The sequence below is a fragment of the Sinocyclocheilus grahami genome, unplaced genomic scaffold (assembly GCF_001515645.1).
Source record: "Sinocyclocheilus grahami isolate Dianchi unplaced genomic scaffold, SAMN03320097.WGS_v1.1 scaffold460.1, whole genome shotgun sequence".
Classification (NCBI taxonomy): domain Eukaryota; kingdom Metazoa; phylum Chordata; class Actinopteri; order Cypriniformes; family Cyprinidae; genus Sinocyclocheilus; species Sinocyclocheilus grahami.
The window spans coordinates 458,191-480,125 of record NW_015505639.1 but is presented as its reverse complement, the minus strand read 5'-3'; the positions used below and the strand labels follow the sequence as shown (position 1 = coordinate 480,125).

The 21,935-nt window shown below is 37.8% G+C and overlaps 1 protein-coding gene across 1 annotated transcript in view; it reads left to right on the top strand.

Annotated features, from left to right (window-relative positions):
* LOC107552869 (gamma-2-syntrophin-like) overlaps nucleotides 1-21,935 on the top strand; it is an 82,670-nt gene that overhangs the window by 49,163 nt on the left and 11,572 nt on the right. Inside the window, exons 10-15 of the mRNA XM_016234907.1 lie at nucleotides 4,500-4,629; nucleotides 7,282-7,320; nucleotides 7,597-7,713; nucleotides 15,705-15,776; nucleotides 16,780-16,989; nucleotides 17,942-18,105. Of these exons, the coding sequence (XP_016090393.1) occupies nucleotides 4,500-4,629; nucleotides 7,282-7,320; nucleotides 7,597-7,713; nucleotides 15,705-15,776; nucleotides 16,780-16,989; nucleotides 17,942-18,105 (732 nt within the window). The remainder of the gene's footprint in view (nucleotides 1-4,499; nucleotides 4,630-7,281; nucleotides 7,321-7,596; nucleotides 7,714-15,704; nucleotides 15,777-16,779; nucleotides 16,990-17,941; nucleotides 18,106-21,935) is intronic.

Here is a 21,935-nt window from a genome sequence, read left to right as displayed (position 1 = left end):
AAGCCCGTGTCTTTCCCTGGCAGTCGTTCACTGCCATCTCTGCTGCGTAGTTATCTCACCCCAGGCGGGTTGAGTCTACCGCAGGGACTTCCATATGTAGTACTGCCCTGGGCCAGTCCATATGTGTAATTCCACATGATACCTCCTATGTGCGGGATGTGGCTTCCGTAGCGTCCCAACTGGGTATGCTTTCCCAGTGTTATCCAATGTACCACTGTATGGTACACCTCTGCCTAGCCGCTGTCCTATCTTCCGCCCCAGCTGGTGTGGGGGGACTTGCCGGCTTCCGCAAGGCACTGGAGGGGGTCAGCAATAGTGGCGTTTTCCATACGGATCCCAATTCGTCTGTTACGACTGACGTAACGTAGAACGTGACTGACTGAAAGGGAACGTCTAGGTTACTTGTGTAACCCTCGTTCCCTGAAGGAGGGAGAATCGGGCTCTCGGGCGAGATCCCAATTCATCAGTCACGACTGACATAACGTCTCCGTTCCCTCCTTCAGGGAACGAGGGTTACACAAGTAATCTAGACATTCTGAATGTTCAATAAACTGTTCCATTTAGAAAAAATAAATACATTTCTGATTATAATTTAATATGTCAGGCTTTACAGAGTTAAATATGTTTTGCTTTTTCTCTCTTAAGTATCTATTGATTTGCTTTTACGTCCATCAACTTCACTTTCTCTAGAACTTTTCACCAAATACGACTCCTCACTTGATATCTTCTGAGCGACTGAATGCATTTTTAAACTTTGAACATCTTTTATGAATGATTTTCAGCTTTTCATCATTTTAATGCTCAGATTACATATCCCAGTACCATTCCCACCGAATGTAAGATGCTCCCAAAAGCCGAAAGCATCTTCTCAGTCTTCGTTATGAGCGTCTCTCTCTATGCATGCGATGGCCGATGAAGACTCTCTCTCCAGACTAATAGTTTTTTTATTGTGTTCTGTCAGTCAGACGCACAGCTTCTTGGTTTCAAAGCACTGGGCTACAGTCTGCTGCTAGTTCAAGCAGAACATTACAGTCTCCAGGCAATTTCTATCTGAAAAAGGCCAAGCGTTGAATGGACGCATCACACATGGTTGGCATTAATTGAAATCATGCCATTTATTGAATTGCTTTATTGGAAAAGTTGGAAGCTGCTAAAGATGCTTCTGTAATCTCACTTCAGTAATAGAGTTAGTCTTGCTCTCACTTGATTTAATGCATTAGAAATGTTCATCTCACAGCCTTTTGCCCTCAGTAGCCCTTCATAAGCATAATAATCTGGGCCACAATGGAAAGGCCTGCTCGAGCGTCAGGCAGAATATGTTTTGACGTGATGGTCTTTCTGACAGCTATCATTAAATAGTCAGTCCGGCAAATCAGAGTGTAATTCATCTGCGGCACGCTCCGTACACATACTGAAATTAAATGTCAAAGCTGCCCATTATAGACAATTGATGGTGGCGTGAGTGTGACAACCCTGTTTTTCAACTCATGCATCTCATCCCTCACATTTGTATTGACATTTAAAACAAACGGAAATAAGCAGGTAACACAATCTGAACTGACAGACATGTTTGAGGTCTTTTGATAGCACTGGGAGATCTGTATGCAGTCTGGTTTTGTGCCTGAATTATACCGGATGTGGATGAAGAATTTCTACACTCTAAAAAAAGCTGGGTTAAATACAAACCAGTGCTGGGTGAAATATGGACAAACAGGGCGGTTGTGTTACTACCCAGAAGGTTGAGTTAAACTTTTAACCCAACCGCTGGGTCAAAACAACCCACTTGCCGGGTTTGTCCATATTTCACCCAGCACTGGTTTGTATTTAACCAAGCATTTTTTTAGAGTGTAATGGGTATACAAAAAATATATATACTTTATTACAATTGTACACGTCAGGGATATGGATGTACACAGATGTACTTTACCATTTAAAAAACTAATTAACAAATGTGTGTTATATATTTATGTATATGTGTGTATATATATATATATACGTTTGTAATAATCACCACTGCGATTATTAATAACAAATGAAAATGTACAAAAGTGAAACTGCTGTTATAAAACTGAAATTTCTTCTTCTGAATGAGCCACATTTGGAGCTGTTGTAAAAGAGCTGATATATATATATATATATCAGTTTTGATGTTGCTATGAGATTTGTATAGAGTGGATTTATATTTATTTATTTATTTATTAGTCATATGGATTGTCATCTTGGAATTTCTATTGGGGATACATTACCGTAATGAGAAAAAAACTCTTTACTATAAAACAGTAATAAAAAAAATAAAATTATTTATTTTAAAATAAAAATGAAAATTGATGTATATTGTACACTTCACAGATGTGCTTTACAATAAAAATAAAAATAATACATTTTATTGTTAGTGGTAGTGTCTATGTATTTTATATTTTACTATTAGTAGACAATTATTTATTTAAATTGTAAATTTGATTATTTGTCATGAAAAAAAAGCTGAATTTATTATTATTATTATTATTATATATATTTTTTTACATTTTCTTTATGCAAACTTTATTTTGATGTTCCTGTGAGAATCATATACAGTCTGGTTTTGTGGCATTATTATTTATATATTTAGAATTATCGTCATCTGTAAATTTATACTGGGAATACATTCATGTAATGCAAAAAACAACAAAAACCATCCACCATCTTGCCTATTCTTTAGAATTCATGTGAATCATCTGTGAAGTTGTACTGTAAGCCACCTGTGACAGAAAGCAATGATTCAATACTGTGCAAATTGTGACCACACCTATCGATTTGTCTCACTTCTTGCAATGTACAATATGTCTCTGATGTCTTATTCATTTCATCAATAATAGAATACATCTCTGTGGCCCTGAAGATTTGATCAGGAATCGTTTCGTTCCTGACACGTATCTTGCATCATGAACTGCTTACTGCCAGAGTTTATTTTATCACAGCGAGTCACTCTAATAATAATGGCTCTGCTCACAATAGTGTACGAGTGTGCTCATACTGGGCAGTGTGTACTTTATGCTGCTGCATTCTGTTTTTAGAAATAATTTGTCAAACAGTACACAATATACAACAATAAATGTTTCAACTAGAAGTGTGCTGTTGTTGTCAGATTTGTGACGGCGACGATGATGGTGACTAGTATTAATGCCTTTATTTTTATTTATGATGTTTAATGTATTATTATTATTCATACTTTATTTTTAAAACTTGAATATTTAATACCTTTCTAAAAAACACTATTAATTTATTATTTATAATATATTATTATTATTATTATTATTATTATTATTATTATTATTATTAGTGTATATTCATTTTAATAATAATAATAATAATAATAATACATATTTAATGTGTGTGCATATATAATCATTTAAATGAATAAATACATTACTTGTATATATTTATTTCATTATTTATTATATTGATTAGTATAGTATTATTTGCATATTGTATAATGATGGTGATATTATTCATAATATTAATAATAATAATAATAATAATAATAATAATAATAATAATAACTAAGTATTAAGTAATAACTAATTATTATTGCAAATGTATTTTAATGCATTACTATAAATTTATTATGATGATGATGATGGTGATTATTATTATTATTATTGGTATTATTATTATTATTATTATTATTAGTAGTAGTAGTAGTAGTAGTAGTAGTATTATTACTATTATTATTAGTGTATATCCAGTTTAATTAATTATTTGTAATGTATTATTATTATTATTATTATTATTATTTGTGTCTTTAATTAATTTTACTTTTATAATAATGTTTTTATTAATGTATTATTTTTAATATATTATTACTATTAATTATTATTATTAGTGTATAGTCATTTTAATCATGATTATTATGATACTTTTGTTTAATTAATTATTTGTAATGTATTATTATTATTATTATTATTATTATTTGTGTCTTTAATTAATTTTACTTTTATAATAATGTTTTTATTAATGTATTATTTTTAATATATTATTACTATTAATTATTATTATTAGTGTATAGTCATTTTAATCATGATTATTATGATACTTTTGTTTAATTAATTATTTGTAATGTATTATTATTATTATTATTATTATTATTTGTGTCTTTAATTAATTTTACTTTTATAATAATGTTTTTATTAATGTATTATTTTTAATATATTATTACTATTAATTATTATTATTAGTGTATAGTCATTTTAATCATGATTATTATGATACTTTTGTTTAATTAATTATTTGTAATGTATTATTATTATTATTATTATTACTATTATTATTAGTGTATAACCATTTTATTATTATTAATAATAATAATAATAATAATAATAATAATAATCACTTTAAAATCCAGGTGTTTTATGTATACAGAGAATCTGCATACTGTAAGAAACAGGGTGATTTGTGTGGTAGTTTGGTAGAGTTGTGCTGTTATCAGTGAATTTAATATTTCTCTTTTTTTCTTCATCCAGATCGAACAGTTTTGAAGTCATTGCCTTAGATGGAGTTTGCACGCACCTTCTTCAATTTTGCACTGCAGCTGAAAGCACAGACTGGCTTCAAGCAATATCAACCAATATCAACGATTTGACCCAGGAGAGCGTAAGTAACATGCATTATCTGCTGCGGCATTAGTGTAAGTGAAACCATGAGAGATCAGAGCAGATCCGGCCGTCTGAGCGCCAGACCGGCTATAGAGGACAGTAATGCACTGATGTACGGTACGGCAGCAAATGCACTGGACTGAAGGTTTATGACTGCTTTCAGACTGAAATATGAATACGCAACTGGAATTTTGCTGTGTTCAGAACTTCTGCAGTATTGCATGATATACAGTTCACCATATTTGTATGGAGTTACTCTTGGTGACACATCCAGGTTGTATTTCACATAGAAATCTCAATAGAGAGAACTTAAAAATATTTTGCATAAAGGAAGTGACGTACAGTGGTGGCCAAAATGATTAGAACACTAGTATTTTCACCAGCTAAAAATGTTTTTTAAGTCTCTTTAAGAACTGTGGGAAAGTCTCTAAGATGCTTCAAGAAACCTATCTACGAAGCTACAGTAATGTTAATGGTTTTAGGCACTAAACAGCAGGTGCTGTCAAAAACCAATGTCATAAATAGACTTTCTTTATCAATTAACTTCTATTAACTAAATTAAATCAACATTTGGTGTGAGCATCCTTTGCATTTAAAGCAGCTTTTGCCCTCGGTGCACTTCAGGGAGCTTTGCAGGTAGGTTTCTTCCTCAAGCGTCTTGGAGACACAATTCTTCTAGAGTGAGTCTGTCTCAGTTTGTTCTGTTTCTTCATGTCATTCCAGACAGACTGGATGCTGATCAGATCACATCTCTGTGTGCAGCACAAAAATATCACTGGATTATTACAATTAATGGCAAAATGAATGTTTGGAAATGTGAACTGATATTTCCTACTGACACACTACAGCAAAAGACAGAAATAACTGACTTAAAACCATTTTTTAGCTGGTGACAATACTAGTGTTCTAATCATTTTGGCCACCACTGTATATATCCATATATATTTTAAAATATATATATATATATATATAATATGAATTCACATCATATTACTGATATAACTTTCTGGTAGCGTATGCACAAGCATGACAATTTTTAAAGGTGAAACCATTAATAGGCATGCATTATTATGAATTGAAATCATTAATTATGCATGAAAAGTTACAGTGCATAGAAACATATATGATAAGTCATTATGCGTAGAGCTTTACAATACAGGCCTGTAACATGAAATGCACAAACATAAACTGGACTTGTCAGCCAAGTGTCAAACGACACTCAATCCCATCATCCTCGCTGCTCGAGCATGTGACAGTCACTCTATTTATAGGTTATAGGTCAGCACAATAACAGATCCGCTCCGCAGATACACTCAGCTGTTAATTGAACATTTAGCAATCAGCGTCCGTCTCCATCATTAGGTGACGTCAGTGCGGTAATTGCACATAAAATAGGCAGCTGTGTGACAGCCTCAGAAAAAGACCAGATCATCAGCGCATGCACTAATTAAAACAACACACAGGAAATTAGATCGTTAGGCAATATTCTTGGCAAGAGCAGAAGACTTATGAATCGAGTCCAAAGAGCACAAATCTGGAGAAACTCAATAGACCTTCATGCTGCAGTTTTACAGAAAGAGGTGCATTATTAGTAAGAGTTTTCAGAGTGAAACTATCCCTCATAAGGTGGAATCACATGAAAAATATCTTGACATGTTCTGCCAATATTTAACAACTAAATGAAACAAATAAGCAATTAAATAATTTGTACTAAGTATATAAAGCATTTTTTATAATTTGTGTTATTACATTCATGACAATGAAGCAAATGTAAATCTTCCCTCTAATGCTTAATAGCATACTGTAATGCAAAATAAATAAATAAATCAGTTAATAATAATAATAATAATTGTTGTTGTTGTTGTTAAAATCATAATAGTCATATTATAATATTTGTACAGTTAATTTAAATTTTTAAGTAAAAAATAAATAAATCTGTTTATAATAATCATGTTATAATATAATTATTTGTATTGTCCTAGCAATATTTAACAACTAAATAAAATTAATAAGTAAATATGTAATTTGCATTAAATAAGTAGTTTGCATCATATTATAATAACTGTACTATTTTAAGTAATAAATAAATAAAAAAATGTATTTATAATAATCATATTATAATAATAATTAGCATTTTCCTGAAAATATTTAACAACAAAATAAAATGAATGAGTAAATAAAAAACACATTTTTAATACTTTGTCTTATTGCTTTCATGACATAAAACCTTAAGTCTTCCCTCTAATTCTTAATGGTAAGTAAATAAATAAACATTTATGTTATTATTAATAAGAATAAGAATAGTTGTTGTTTTTTTAAATTGTGAAGTAAATCTTTAAAGTATACAAAAGTGAACACGTTTAAAAAATAATTAATAAATAATTGTAATATGAATCATATTATTATAATAATAATTGTTGTAAAATGTACAGTTTGATGCTAAAATAATAAATAAATAATAATTATGTTAATAACAATCATATTATTATTATTATTATAATAATAGTTTTTTTAATTATAAAGTACATCTGTGAAGTGTACAAAAGTATACAATTAAGTTTAAAATAAATAAATATTGATACTGTTATTTGTTTGTAAATGCTTACTTGTATACTTGTTATTGATTTGTAAATGTTTTTGTTCCTTTCAGATAAAAACGGCGAATAAATACTGTTCTCCTGATGATCAGGTGGGTTATTTGTACAGTGAGATATTCATCTAAATCATAAGACAGAAAGTAATTATCCCTATTGTACTGCCTCATCATATTTTACCATTACAGTATGAGAGAGATGTCATAATCAGGAAAATAACACATCGTGTCATGACCTCCGGCTCTCTGTTGCATTATGATGAATAATTCAGAGAGTAATTCAGTCATATTTACTTTAGAGAAATGGATAGCGACAGAGGAGAGTCTGAGCACGTACGGATGGGTTTCTTGTGTTGAATGTTTTCTCCTCAGATTGTCCACATGGGTTGGGTGTGTGAACACCTGCAGGGCCGCGACGTCGAGCCCCTTCACAGCTGCAGGTTCCTGGGGCTGAGAGGATCTTCTCTCCTCGTTTTCAGGAGTCCTCCTGTAAGCTCATGCATGTGTTACAAACACACGCACTCCTGAGAGATGTGATGTTATGCAATATTACAAGATTACTGTATTATATGGTACATATCAACTAGGGTTGGAACAGTTCAACTTACGGTTCGGTTTGTATCTCGGTTTAAGAGTCACAGTTTCAGTACGGTTCAGTATGTGCTGTGTTTAGGCAAAAACTATACTGTCAAATAAAAATAAAGAAAATAAGAATAATCTATTCAACTACAAGCAACAGCACAAATAAATACAATAGAGTAAAGATACAAATAAAATAAACTGTGATTTTCAGTTTTTTTTAGGTAGGTCTAACATTAGTTTTTAGGAACAGAAATCGAATAAAGTAATGAAATGTAAAACAGCATTGCATATTTGACGGTATAAATTAAAGATGAATCTTTATTAAAGTTACAAAATCTATTTAATCAAGAGCAGTGAGTGATTTATTTTTTGTTGCTGTTTGATTAATATTAAGAAAGTGCTGTCACTTTAAGAGAATGCGCTGATCCAGTGCACTGATACAGTACGTTCAGCCGGCTATGTCTGCTATAGGATACTTACCAAGAAGGGCATTTTGACATAGTTTTTGTGTGAATTTGTCCATTTAAACACAACACTTCAGAGAAAGCTTAATATGTGCGCAAGTTCTGAGGCGCAGGTTTGCGCGCTTGGGTTGAGCGCACACACAAATCTTCTCACTGCGCGCGCGAGCTCATGTCCTCTGGCTCTTACATGTTTCACGAGTGGGGATACACACAGCCTATGCGTGGTTTGCTTGGGAGCGAAGCACAGTTGTTACTGCCTTGCTTTGCCCTCAGAGGGCTCTCTTTGAGGAGGGAGCCTTCACTAGCGTTCCTCGCAGTGCCGGCCCCGCTTTCGCTAAGGTGGAGCGGCGGCTGTGCTCGTGGGTTTCGCGTATAGATCTGCTTCCTAATCACCAGATCCGGCGCCCGCTTTCGGGGTTTCGGAAGCCCGCGCTGCGGTCCTTCCGACCGGGGAGAGGGCGCGACGCTCCGCCTGTCTTTCTCCAAGGAGATTGATACTGAGGGCGTCAATGAGCTCGCCAGTTGCACAAACATCAGTTACACAAGCATATTATGCCTGATATTATAATGAGCAGCATTAATAGGGAGCGGGGGGCGGATTGTGTTTTTTCCGCTGTTAAGAGCTCCGCTCTCGCCGAGGAGTGTGTCCGTGCCTGTGATCTTGCGATTGCGGTCCCGCTGCTGCTGAGGCATGGCGGCGACTGAGAACGCGGAGATCACTCATGATCTAGCAGACGGGTTGGAGACGGCTCTTCCTATCTCCACAACTTGTTCGCTAGATCTAGAGCTCGTTCTCGGGGCTTAGAAGCCCGCACTGTGGTTCTTCCCCCTCTGAGTGAGTGCTGCAGCCCTCTTTCTCTGAGGAGATTGATGTTGTTCGTGTGACTGAATGGTACTAAGAGACTCGCTACCTCTATGGAGGTATCTAGAGCAGCTAGTACGGCCGTCCCCTACCGGTCCGCTGCTTCAGGGCACTGAGCTAGCTGCTCTTGGCGCACCACAAGCCAGTCTTGCGAGACTGGTTCCCTTAGGAGGTCACCTGGCGGTGTGGGAGCCCCTGCCAAGTGTGCTTCATTGGGTCCTGCCCCGAGCAGTCTGTGGTCTAGTCTTCCTAGCAGAAGACGTGGGTCTGAGGGCCGTCGTTTTCAATAGGAGACTTCAGCTATGAGAGTCCTGATGCTGTTGCTCAGGACCTCGGAGGGCAGGCCCCTCTGGGGAAGAGAAGTTCACACCGCATTACACGGTGCCCGTCTCTCCTCAGTGCCCTCAGGAGGTCAGTCTGCCAACCCTGACGTGTTCCAGGGCGTAGCGGTCTCCGGCGAGCGCTTCTCTCAGTTACCGCCCAGAAACGTAGCGGTACTAAGAGACTCGCTACCTCTTTGGAGGTATCATGAGCAGCTAGTTCGGCCATCCCCTGCCGGTGTGCCATTCTGGGCACACCAGAGATCAGTCTCGAGAGACTGATTCCCTTAGTAGATTATTTAGCAGTGTGGAAGCTACTGCCAAATGTGTCTCAATGGGTCCTGCGTACTGTAGAAAGAGGCTACAGAATCCAGTTCGGTTCTCGTCCTCCTCGATTCAACGGGGCCCCCCACTCTAGTGGGTCCTGAGCAGGCTCTGGTTTTAGAATAAGAAGTACTTATTCTCTTAGAGAAGGATGCCATCGAGGTGTTCCCTCCGCACGAGACAGACTCCGGGTTCTACAGCCCTTACTTCATTGTTCCGAAGAAGGATGTGGGGTTGCGTCCTATTTTAGATCTGTGCCTATTGAACCACTCAGTCATGCGACTGAATTTCAGCACACTCGCACTCAAACAGGTAGTATCTCAGACCAAGTCCGAGGACTGATGTGTCACGATCAATCTAAAAGATGCACATATTTCCATCCTTCCTCATCATAGGAAGTTTCTGAGGTTTGCTTTTGGTGGCAAAAGCCTACCAATACTGGTTCTTCCTTAGGCCTTGCACTCTCACCCCACACTTTCACGACTCAACCACATTGATGATTGGTTGATATTTGCTCAGTCAGAGCGGATGGCGGTTCGACATCGAGATGTCGTTCTCGCTTACAACGAAAGAGCTGGGGTTAAGACTTAACACCAAGAAAAGTGTGCTTTCTCCAGTAAAGAGAACCACTTATCTGGGCGTGGTATGGGATTCGACCACGATGCAGGCATGTATGTCTCCTGCTCGGATCGAGTTGCTCCTCACCTCAGTCGCGAAAGTAAGAGAAGGCCGGTCACTCACTGTCAAGCAGTTCCAGACTGCTTGGGCTGATGACAGCTGCGTCCAACGTGATAACTCTGGGCCTGCTGTACATGAGACCCCTACAGTGGTGGCACAAGAACAAGGGATTCTCCCCGAGGGGAAACCCGCTACGCATGCTCAAGGTCACGCGGAGGTGCCTACGTGCCTTAGACATGTGGAGGAAACCTTGGTTCTTGTCTCAGGGCCCAGTGCTGGGAGCTCCTTGTTGCCGCGTATGCTAGCGACGGATGCATCCCTCACCGGTGGAGGTGCGGTCATGAGTGGCCACCCTGCCCGCAGTCTGTGGAGTGGTCGCCATCTGACGTGGCATATCAATTGTCTGGAGATGCTGGCCATGTTTTGAGTTCTGAAACACTTTCTCCCAGACCTAAGAGGTCACCATGTGTTGGTGCGCACCGACAACACAGCGGTGGTCTCTTACATCAACCACCAGGGAGTCCTGCGTTCGTGCCCCTTGTACAAGCTGGCACACAAGATACTTGTGTGGTCGCAGGGCAAACTCCTCTCGCTGAGAGTAGTTCACATTCCTGGGCAACTCAATATGGGAGCAGACATCCTGTCGAGGCAAGGGCTGAGGCCCGGGGAATGGATGCTTCACCCCGTGGTGGTGAAGCAGATATGGAGAGTGTTTGGCCAGGCTCAGGTGGACCTGTTGCGACTCATATGATATCGCACTGTCCCCTCTGGTTCTCTCTGACTCATCCAGCTCCACTGGGGCTGGATGCCATGGTACAGACGTGGCCGAGGCTTCATCTGTACGCCGTTCCTGCGATTTTTCTGCTCCCGGGAGTTCTGCTAAGTGGTGGATCAGGATGCTATTCCATAGCCTCGAGTCCTCTGATCTCCCCTTTCCTTTGGGGGTCAAGATTCACTCCTCCAGAAGTCGGCCTTCGGGATGGCGGGCCCCGCCTACTTCTCTCGCCCTAGCTGTGCAGTCTTCCACACTAGGCAGAGATTTGGAAGTCTGGTGGCGTGGGTATTCTCGTTCCCCTAGCGTTTCCGACGCAGCTCGAGTTCCTGAAGAGGAACGTCTCAGGATGTAACCCTGGTTCCTCGAGGGAACGAGACGCTGCGTCTCGGTGCCATACTTCTGGCATCCCTGCCAGTGCTTGCCTCATTCCTGAAGCTGACGCTGCCTCCGCCGCACATGCTTTTATAGGTTCCTGGTCATGACGTCACCCGCCTGTGATGTCCCGCTCAGCTATTGGACTGATTTCACATGTTATTCAGAGCGTGGTCACAGAAGGCGTTCCCCTAGCGTTTCCAATGCAGCATCTCGTTCCCTCGAGGAACCAGGGTTACATACGTAACCTGAGACGTTTTCTCCTTCAAACAACAGATTGAGTTCATCCAAATTTCACAAAAAAGCTTATGGAAATAATTGTAATACAAGTCCGACATTTTTAAAGTATGTTGCTGTTTTTGTCTCTTCTAAGGAAGATTCATTCACTTGTTTGGCAATATCAGATTTTTTTAATGTTCATCCAAACTCATTTTGTGACTTTTCTTTCTGCTTTAAAGATGTTTTCTTTGGATTGACTACTCACAAGAGTATGACTTAATTTGTGTTTATCATTTCAAGTGATGTAGAAATTCGAAAAATGAATGTCTCTTTTGATTTGGTTTTTGTTAGTGAATCGCTTGAACTTAACAATTGAAGTCACAAGTTTGAATCAATCGGAGCGCTTCCAGCATAAATGACTCACTCAATTGAATCGGTTTGTCTGTTCCTCTGCTTTTCGCGTCAACAGTCATGTCTACACAACACTGTCAGTACTACTACTGGCTCAGCTCGCTAGTTTTATTACATTAACTGAAATAAGCGAAAAAAGTATGATGTTTACAAATTAAATATCCATATTGCCATTTCAAAATTAGAATCCTACACAAATCTACAAACATATTCAGGTGAGGTAACTGGTTTACTGCTAACTAGTGAAACACACAATGAGCTGCCCTTCAAAATACATGCTAGATTGTAGATCTGTTTGTGTTTGAAAGTCAAAAGAGCAAATGGGAGAAGCAGACGAACACAAAACAGCAGAACAACATAAAGTTAAAGAGGGTAAACTTTATCATTCAACTGAACTGTGCTCCTATGTTTAAACACTTCGGCTCCTGATATGTTCACTCACTTCAGGTAATATCAATGGTATGACCATTGTTTCAGATGCGGCCGAAATTACAACAACAGTGGATACACACACATATATTGAATTGTTTGATCAAAATCATTGTTAGGGACAATTTAGTCGCTGGATATTGGTAGGCACATGTCATAGCGTTTCTACTAAATTCTACGCCCTTTGTACATACATATATATACTTAAATTAGTATTTATAAAATATGTATTTTTAAAAAAAATAAACACATATGAAATTATACAAATTATAATAAATAATTAATTTCATTAATAATTTCATCTGAAATACATTTTTTAAAAATATTTGGAAGCTTGTTTCCATTATGTTAATTGGGACTTTTTACCTCACAATTCTGACTTTTTACTTCAGAATTGCGAATTGTACATTTTGTTTCCAGCAACTGTGAGTTTATATCTCACAAACTGGACGGTTCGGGGGGAAAAAAGGTAATAGCAACTTTTTATCACACAATTCTAATTTTCTTTCTTTTTTTTAATTTGCAATTCTGCAACTCATAATTGTGAATAGAAAAAGAAAAAATCTGAATTGTGAGAAAAAAAGTCACAATTACCAAACTTCCATAGAAATCTGACTGACCAATCTCTCTCTATATATATTTTTTTTAATCCTTCTGGAAAAGCCATGGAAATTCTTTGATCAGTGTGGGAACCCTAAATAACACGTGAAACACATTTCAAATACTAGTGCACCACATTACACTGGAACTATAGTATACTGCAGAATTAGTGCATAATCTGAACACAGCCAATGTCTCTTCTCCTAAAATGTTACGGACTGTGACAAACCTCACCTGTCGTCTGCTGCTCTGAGACTCAGGACATCTATTCTAATTATATATAATCAATCTATTACTTTCTAATGGACTGTGGCGAGGAAAAGCCATTACCGCGGTGGCCTCGCACACATACGTTATTGGTGACAAATGTTTTATCTTTGCCATTAAGCCTGAAGACACAGGTTTCATCAGTTATGAAATACACAAAATGCACTTTGTGTTGGCACTGTTTCTGTGTCCTGCGCTTCCTAATGCAATGCGATATTTAGCTTGACTCCAGCGTCGTCCTCTACATAACTCCGTTACGGCTGCATTAATGTTATTGCAAGTGGTTTTGATAAATTTTGTGACCGAAATAATGCTGTGCTGATATTTCTTGCCGTTTCATTAAATGTGCATTACTGAATAATAAAGAGAGAAATCTAAGGAAACATAGCATTTAACATGCCTTAAAGCCTGGAGAGACATTCAGCAAATTCATTAGCATCTCATTATATTTCAGATTTATGTCTGTGCTGCTTTAGAGTACTGACTGTTAAATAAGCCTTATGTCTCTGTAGGTCATGAAGAGGTAATTACTGCAAACTTTTTCATACGCATGAATTTTAATGGAAATGGCAGCGTTGAAATCTAATTCCGAGGGCAAAAAATAAAACAAATGACTAGTTTTCCAAAACAGAGGAGTGAAATAATGAATCAGTAGAACCTCTGTAATACATTGTGTTGAAAGAACCTCACAATTGTGCACTGGTTTTCTTAAAGTCCCCATGAAATCAAAATTAAAGTTTTTTCGGGTGTTAGTATCAATATGTTAGTCTTAAGGTTATCTATAAGGCAGTGTGCTCCAAAACAGTGACAAAATTAATTTAGAAGATATAAGCATTCAAAGCTTTTAGTTTGTCACTTCCGCCAAAACAGCTCAACGATTTTTTTTTGACGTCACATCGTACTTCAGCTTCTCATCAAATCTTCTGACCAATCAAACGCTCTCTAGAAGCCGAAGCGCCCGCCCCCTACACTATAAATAGACGCTGAAGCTGTGGCTGAGATCGGTCGCTTGTTCACAGTGTAGTATTTCCTGTACAGTGAATGGCTCATAGTGTACTATGTAGGCGATAGTGAACGATTCAGATAGTGTAAATAAGCTTTCGATTGGGGCAAATGAGGTCTGGTTTCACGTTGTGTCACGCGAACCATGGCAGCACACACAGTCTGATCTGGACTTTGGCTCTGGTCCAGAGATGCAATCGCACGGAGCGATCAAATGCACGAGTCGGCATATATTAAACACTTGTAAAACTACGCAGCCTCAGCATGATTATGATCACTATTTTGTTTAACTAAGAGTTTCAAATTGAACTGTGAGACTGTGGCTGTCAAATGCGGCTTTACCGAGCTCAACGGCTCTGACCCGTGCAGATATAAAGAAAACACTATTGGCTAATTTAAAAAGGGGGCGGGGCTGCTTGATATGTCCCGCCCTGTCTTCCTGTTTCAGTTGAAATTACATCACCACATAGAATAACGCTGCTGTTTCAAGGCACTTCAGGGGACCTTTAAAGGAGTAGTTCACCCAAAAATGAACATTAGCTTAAAATGTGCTCACCCTCAGGCCATCCAAGATGTAGATGAGTTTGTTTCTTCATCAGATTTGGAGAAATGTAGCATTGCATCAGTGTCTCAGCAATGGATGCTCTGCAGTGAATGGGTGCCGTCAGAATGAGAGGCCAAAAAACTCTAAACAAAAATGTGGCTGGATTTTGATGTGAGAGACAACAGCAGATGGACTTTTTCACTGGAGGAAGCGTTATTATGGATTATGGACTGGTTAAAAAGTTAAAAGGGGTTTTAAAGATGAATTTGTTTCTCATAAACAAGCACCTTTTGGCTAGTCCAGATGTTAACTGATGGACTGGAGTGCTGTGGATTACTTGTGGATTATTGTGATGTTTTTATCAGCTGTTTGGACTCTCATTCTGACGGCACCCATTCACTGCAGAGCATCCATTGCTGAGACACTGATGCAATGCTACATTTCTCCAAATCTGATGAAGAAACAAACTCATCTACATCTTGGATGACCTGAGGGTGAGCACATTTTCAGCAAATGTTATTTTTTCGGGTGAACTACTCCTTTAATCTACTGCAAGGGGACTGCAGTAAGCGGCTGTATCCTCACTAATGGATGTGTAACAGTGAGATTTCTTTCTGTGTTTTTGTGTCAGATCTTGGCATCAGACTGGGCTCAAGCAGAGGCTAGTTTTCACCTCTGTGAGGTTCTCTTTAAGGTTCATAAGGTACGAACACACATGAATGACTTTTATCAGTAGATGCTGAGTGCTCTGTATTTGATTTGTTTGTCATTTAAAGTCAACATGAAATCAAAACATATGTTCCTAAATTATATTCCTGCTCTATTGTACATGATTCATCAGTGCACATTGTTCTAAAGAAATACAATATTTGTTTTCATATTTTGTTGTTAAAAATAAATGCATATTAAAATGTATTAATTTATTTATTTGAATGAAAACGCATATAACAAATATGCATATATTATATAGACTATTTGATAATGTTCTCAGCTTAACAATAAGGATTTATTTTTATTTTTATTGTTTTTGATGACCAAGGATTTGTATTTACTCTGCCCCAACACAAAACAAGGATTTTAAAAATATATGTATATTTTTTTATTTCAAAAATTCACAACCATTCAGACAGTTGGACTTGAATTTCTTTTTTGAAGAAATTAATACTTTTATTGAGCAAGGATGCATTAAACTGATCAAAAGTGACAGGAAAGACATTTATATTGTTACAAAAGTTGATTTCTATTTCAAATGCATGCTCTTTTTTAACTTTCTATTCATCAAAGAATCCTACAAAAAAATCAAATGCATCACAGTTTACACAAAAATATTCAGCAGAACACTTGTTTTCTACATGATAATTGTTTAAGAATTATCAGAAATGTTTCTTGAGCAGCAAATCAGAATATTAGAATGATTTCTGAAGATCATGTGACACTGAAGACTGGAGTAATGATGCTGAAAATACAATATATTTTACAATATATTAATGTAGAAAACAGTTATATATTTCACAATATTATAGTTTTTACTGTATTTTTGATCAAATAAATGCAGACTTGGTGAGCAGAAGAGTCATTCAAAAACATTACACAAATCTTACTGACCCCAAACCTTTGAACAGTAGTGTATATATATTTATATTTATAGTCATATAGAAACCAAACAAACTTAGAACAGTCACTGTGTCTCTTTTGCTGCTGTCTAGCTGTGGATAGCTGAAGACTGCTGGATACAGACCAAGTTTTATCTGGGGCTCCTGCAGGACGGTGAGCTGCGGGACAGTGAACCCTTCTGCTTCAGTGTGCTGGTGGGTCACGGCCAGAGCTTCTGCTACAGCGTGGAGCTGGGCTCCGAGCTGGTGCTGTGGGAGAAAGCCTTCCAGAGAGCCGTCTTCATGGAGGTGCAGAGAGTGCGGGTGAGTGACCGCAAACCTACAAAACATCACGGAAACCGCGAACAGATCATTTGTCATGCATTTTGAAAATTGCTTTTATTGCTTTATTTAGTATTTGATAATGTTCTCAGCTTAACAATTTTGTTGTTGCTCTGACAGTATTTTTTGCACCTTAAAGCACCTTTATGTCTCACCTTTTGGACTTTTTTCTCAGAATTTTGAGTTTATCTCATATTTTGAACATTTTCAACTTACATTTTAGACCTTTTTTTCAGATAATTGTGAGTCTCATATTTTGGAATTGCATGTTTAAATCTCACAATTCTAAGTTTCTGTCATACAATTCTGAGTTTTTAATGAGTTGTGAGATGTAAACTCGCAATTGCATGAATGGAAAAGTCAGAATTGTGAGAAAATGTCTCCATTTCCTTTTTTAATTATTTTTTCCTTGGCAGAAAAAAGCTTCCACAGAAATCAATCCAAATGCCACTTAAAGAGGTTTTATTGCATTATTCGTATTACTATAATACAAGAGTGAAAACCATTCTGTTTAGGCACAGTATCAAATAGCAGCATTTGTTGTATTTAATAGAATTATCATCTGTTTTTCAGTAATGCATTACAGTAATAATATTAAAGCAATGCTGTGCACTTTTTGCATTATGGTAACAAGAAGAGGCCCTTAATTTAAAATATATATCCTGTCCATCAGGCTTTAAAAAGAGATAAAACACTCAGAAAGTGCTATATGACAAGTGAAGCATTGATTTCTGCATCTGTCAGCACTGCGGTGCGATGCATGCGAGAGCAGAAGCTCGTCTGTGTCTGATTCGTGCGTTTCAAATGTTATTACTGCTTTAATTAAATTTCTCTGAAGAGTCTTTTCTGTGAGACCTCTCCTCGCTGAGCCGTTAAATTACCTCCAACACACAAAGGTCTAGCACATCTCCGGTGTCCCCGTGAACTCCTGCAGGGCATCTATTATGAAGTATATGCTAACATAAGTTCACGGGATGAAGGGGATTTAAGTCTGAGCAGCTCCGGAGACTCGCGTTACTCACATTTAAGTCGTCTTAAATACCACCCGGGGTCAAACGGAGAGCGTCACAATGCTCGTTTCCGGCGATATCCCAACGCGTAAGTGTGCATTACTACGGCATATTTATTTATGGCTCATGGGCATTATGTAGGTTTAGTGCTCTGCCGGTGGCTCTTCGGCGTTGATTCACTCATACTTTAGCTTAGAGGAGCAGATTAATGGCTCTCTGGATAAACTGCATATCATATTCCATGCAAGAAATCAAAATCCTCATCTAACACAGCGCTAACGTTTTATTTGAGGTTAATTGAGGGAGTAAAGGCCACAGAAAGCCTAATAGACCATCGTGACATGCTGCCAAGTCATGACAGCAAAATTGACTACGTGTCCAGTTGGTCTTTATTCCAAGGGCAATTTCCAAATGGCATTTTTGTGTCCTTGAAGGACATGTCGTGAATGAATCAGTGATGGATTTCATTGTGTGAAATGTTCACTTTTATAAGCTAGTGAGTAGATGAACATGACGCCCGCTTTCAAATGTAATACACCTCAGAATTACAGCTCGTGATGGGATGTGATGAATTTGACCTTTGGAGGATGGTTGCACAATATTGGAAAAACTGGCATTGTGATATTTTTCTGCATTATACAGTATGTTGAATGAATCATTATAGCATGATTGTGGTTTTGATGGAGAGTGCAGCTGCATAGAAATTAAAAACAGTTAAAAAAAAAAAAAGCTGAAAAAAATGACTTTTTACTTTTTGTGTCTAAACCATCCTTTAAGGGCTGTACGGTTTGTAAAAAAAACAAAACACAACTTTCAACTTGTTATTACTGTTTTTGACCAATTCAATATGACAATATAACTATTATATAAGACAATATTAATACTTATGATTTGTTTTGTGATTTTAAATGAAATATTACAAAAATAAGAGATATATTTATAATAAAAATAGTTTTTAATTTACATTTTTTAAGTTTTTGTTATGTTTTTAATATATATTTTCTTAAACATGCTTATATTTTTATTATTGCTGTCAAACCAATCCAAACATCCAAAATAAACGTTTTTGTTTACATAATATATGTGTTTGTGTACTGTGTATATTTATTATCTGTATATAAAACATGCATGTACATATTTAAGAAAAATATGTTATAGTTCTATATTAAATATATTTATATATAATATAAATTATATAAATATATACATGTAAATACATATATACTGTATTTGTGTGTATTTATATATACATAATAATTATACACAGTACACACACATATATTACATAAACAAAAACCTATATTTTTGATGCGATTAATCGTGATTAATCGTTTGACCGCACTAAATTTAATTTGATTTTTATTTCAGTTTTATATATTTAATGGCTTTAGTTAACTATAATAACCCTGCATTGAGTTTTTATTTAAAATAAATAAACGTGTGTGTGTGTGTGTGTGCTTTTTTATTTTTAATAATAATTTTATTTTATTTAAACTTTTATTTTTTTTTTTTCAATTGTTTTAGTTTTAGTTGACTGTTATAACCCTGAATTGAGCTTTTATTTTGTTGGTACACTTGCAAATATGTGCTGCGGGTTTCAGAGTGAAGTGTTATATCATTTATATCATATATTTATCTAATTAAATCGCAGCTTTCGCGATTTGAAAATCACAGTAAGCCATATTGGCATATCGATTTACTTAGATATATTGTGCAACCCTACTTTTTATTTTGCAAGAGATTTCAGTGTTATGTGTGCATTGCTGCCATTAAAGCTCTCTGGTGTCACATGCCAAAATATCTTGACTCACAGCATTTATGTTTAAGTTTGTGCATTATTAGATACTTTTATCCACTGAACACGTTCAGTTCAAGCAACTATATACATGTCCTTAGTTCTGTGTAATTCCCTCATAAATCCATCCTGATGTAAGCTCTTTCACTGAATTGAATGCAACAGTTTATGAACTGGTTTTAAAAGAAGAATCTTATTCCATTTTTATAGCTAATAATTGTAATGGAGGATATAGGCCATTTTAACCATTTTCCACTACATTCTTCACATCTTGTTCACTGGATTTTATCTCAGGGCTGTAGCAAATGTCTGTTCAAGGATTTTGGTGCATTTTTCCCCTGTTTGCCCAAAAGCAAAGGGTCAGAAAGCGGCTCTGAATTACTGCCTACCCATAACCAGACATTTATAAATAATACAAAGGAACAAAGCTGTCAGGGGCGATTTAAATCACTGCAGTGCTCCGACACAGAAAGGGCAACATGCAAAGCTTCAGATTCAGTCTGATTATCTGCCACCGTTCGCCCAGAGCGCTCCTGAGCTCCGCGTGCTGCGGGACACTTTTATGAGGAGCGTGAAGGATTGTGTTATGGTTTTATGTGAGGAAGTCAGTGGGAGTTCAGGATCACAGCTTCTCTGGGTTCAGTGCGCTGAGATCTGGATTAGATGAGGCCAGATCTGAACCAGACCAGTCCCCTGAGAAGATCCATTTCTGATATGAATGAAGAGCACAGCAAAACTAGCGGGGAGGATGGATAGATGGATGGATGGATGGGAGGATGGAAGGAAGGAAGGAAGGAAGGAAGGAAGGAGGGATGGATGGATGGAAGGAAGGAAGGAAGGAAGGAAGGAAGGAAGGATGGATGGATGGATGGAAGGAAGGAAGGAAGGAAGGAAGGATGGATGTGTGTGTGTGTGTGTGTGTGTGGGTGGTTGGATGGATGGCTGAGTGGATGAGTGGATGAGTGGAAGAAAGGATGGATGGATGGATGGATGGAAGGAAGGATGGATGGATGGATGGAAGGAAGGATGTATGGAAGGGTGGATAGATGGATGGATGGAAGGATGGAAGGAAGGATGGATGGAAGGAAGGAAGGAAGGGTGGATAGATGGGTGGATGAGTGGATGGAAGGAAGGAAGGAAGGAAGGGTGGATGGAAGGAAGGAAGGAAGGATGGGTGGATGGAAGGAAGGATGGGAGGATGGAAGGAAGGATGGATGGATGGGTGGATGAGAGGAAGGAAGGAAGGATGGATGGATGGATGGATGGAAGGAAGGATGGATGGATGGATGGATGGAAGGAAGGAGGGAAGGATGGATGGGTGGATGGATGGATGGAAGGATGGATGGAAGGAAGGAAGGAAGGAAGGAAGGAAGGAAGGAAGGATGTTTGTATGTATGTATGTGTGTGTGTGTGTGTGTGTGTGTGGGTGGGTGGATGGGTCGATGGGTGGATGGGAGGAAGGAAGGAAGGAAGGATGGATGGAAGGAAGGATGTATGGAAGGGTGGATAGATGGATGGATGGAAGGAAGGATGGAAGGAAGGAAGGAAGGAAGGAAGGAAGGAAGGAAGGAAGGAAGGAAGGAAGGATGGATGGATGGATGGAAGGATGGGAGGAAGGATGGATGGGAGGAAGGAAGGAAGGAAGGATGGATGGATGGATGGAAGGATGGGAGGAAGGATGGATGGGAGGAAGGAAGGAAGGAAGGATGGATGGATGGATGGAAGGATGGGAGGAAGGATGGATGGGAGGAAGGAAGGAAGGAAGGATGGATGGATGGATGGAAGGATGGGAGGAAGGATGGATGGAAGGAAGGATGGAAGGAAGGAAGGAAGGATGTATGGAAGGGTGGATAGATGGATGGATGGAAGGAAGGATGGATGGATGGGTGGATGAGTGGATGGAAGGAAGGAAGGAAGGATGGATGGAAGGAAGGATGGGTGGATGGAAGGAAGGATGGATGGATGGATGGATGGAAGGATGGGAGGAAGGATGGATGGAAGGAAGGAAGGAAGGAAGGAAGGAAGGAAGGAAGGATGGATGTATGGATGGATGGATGGATGGATGGATGGAAGGAAGGAAGGAAGGAAGGATGGAAGGAAGGAAGGAAGGATGGATGGATGGA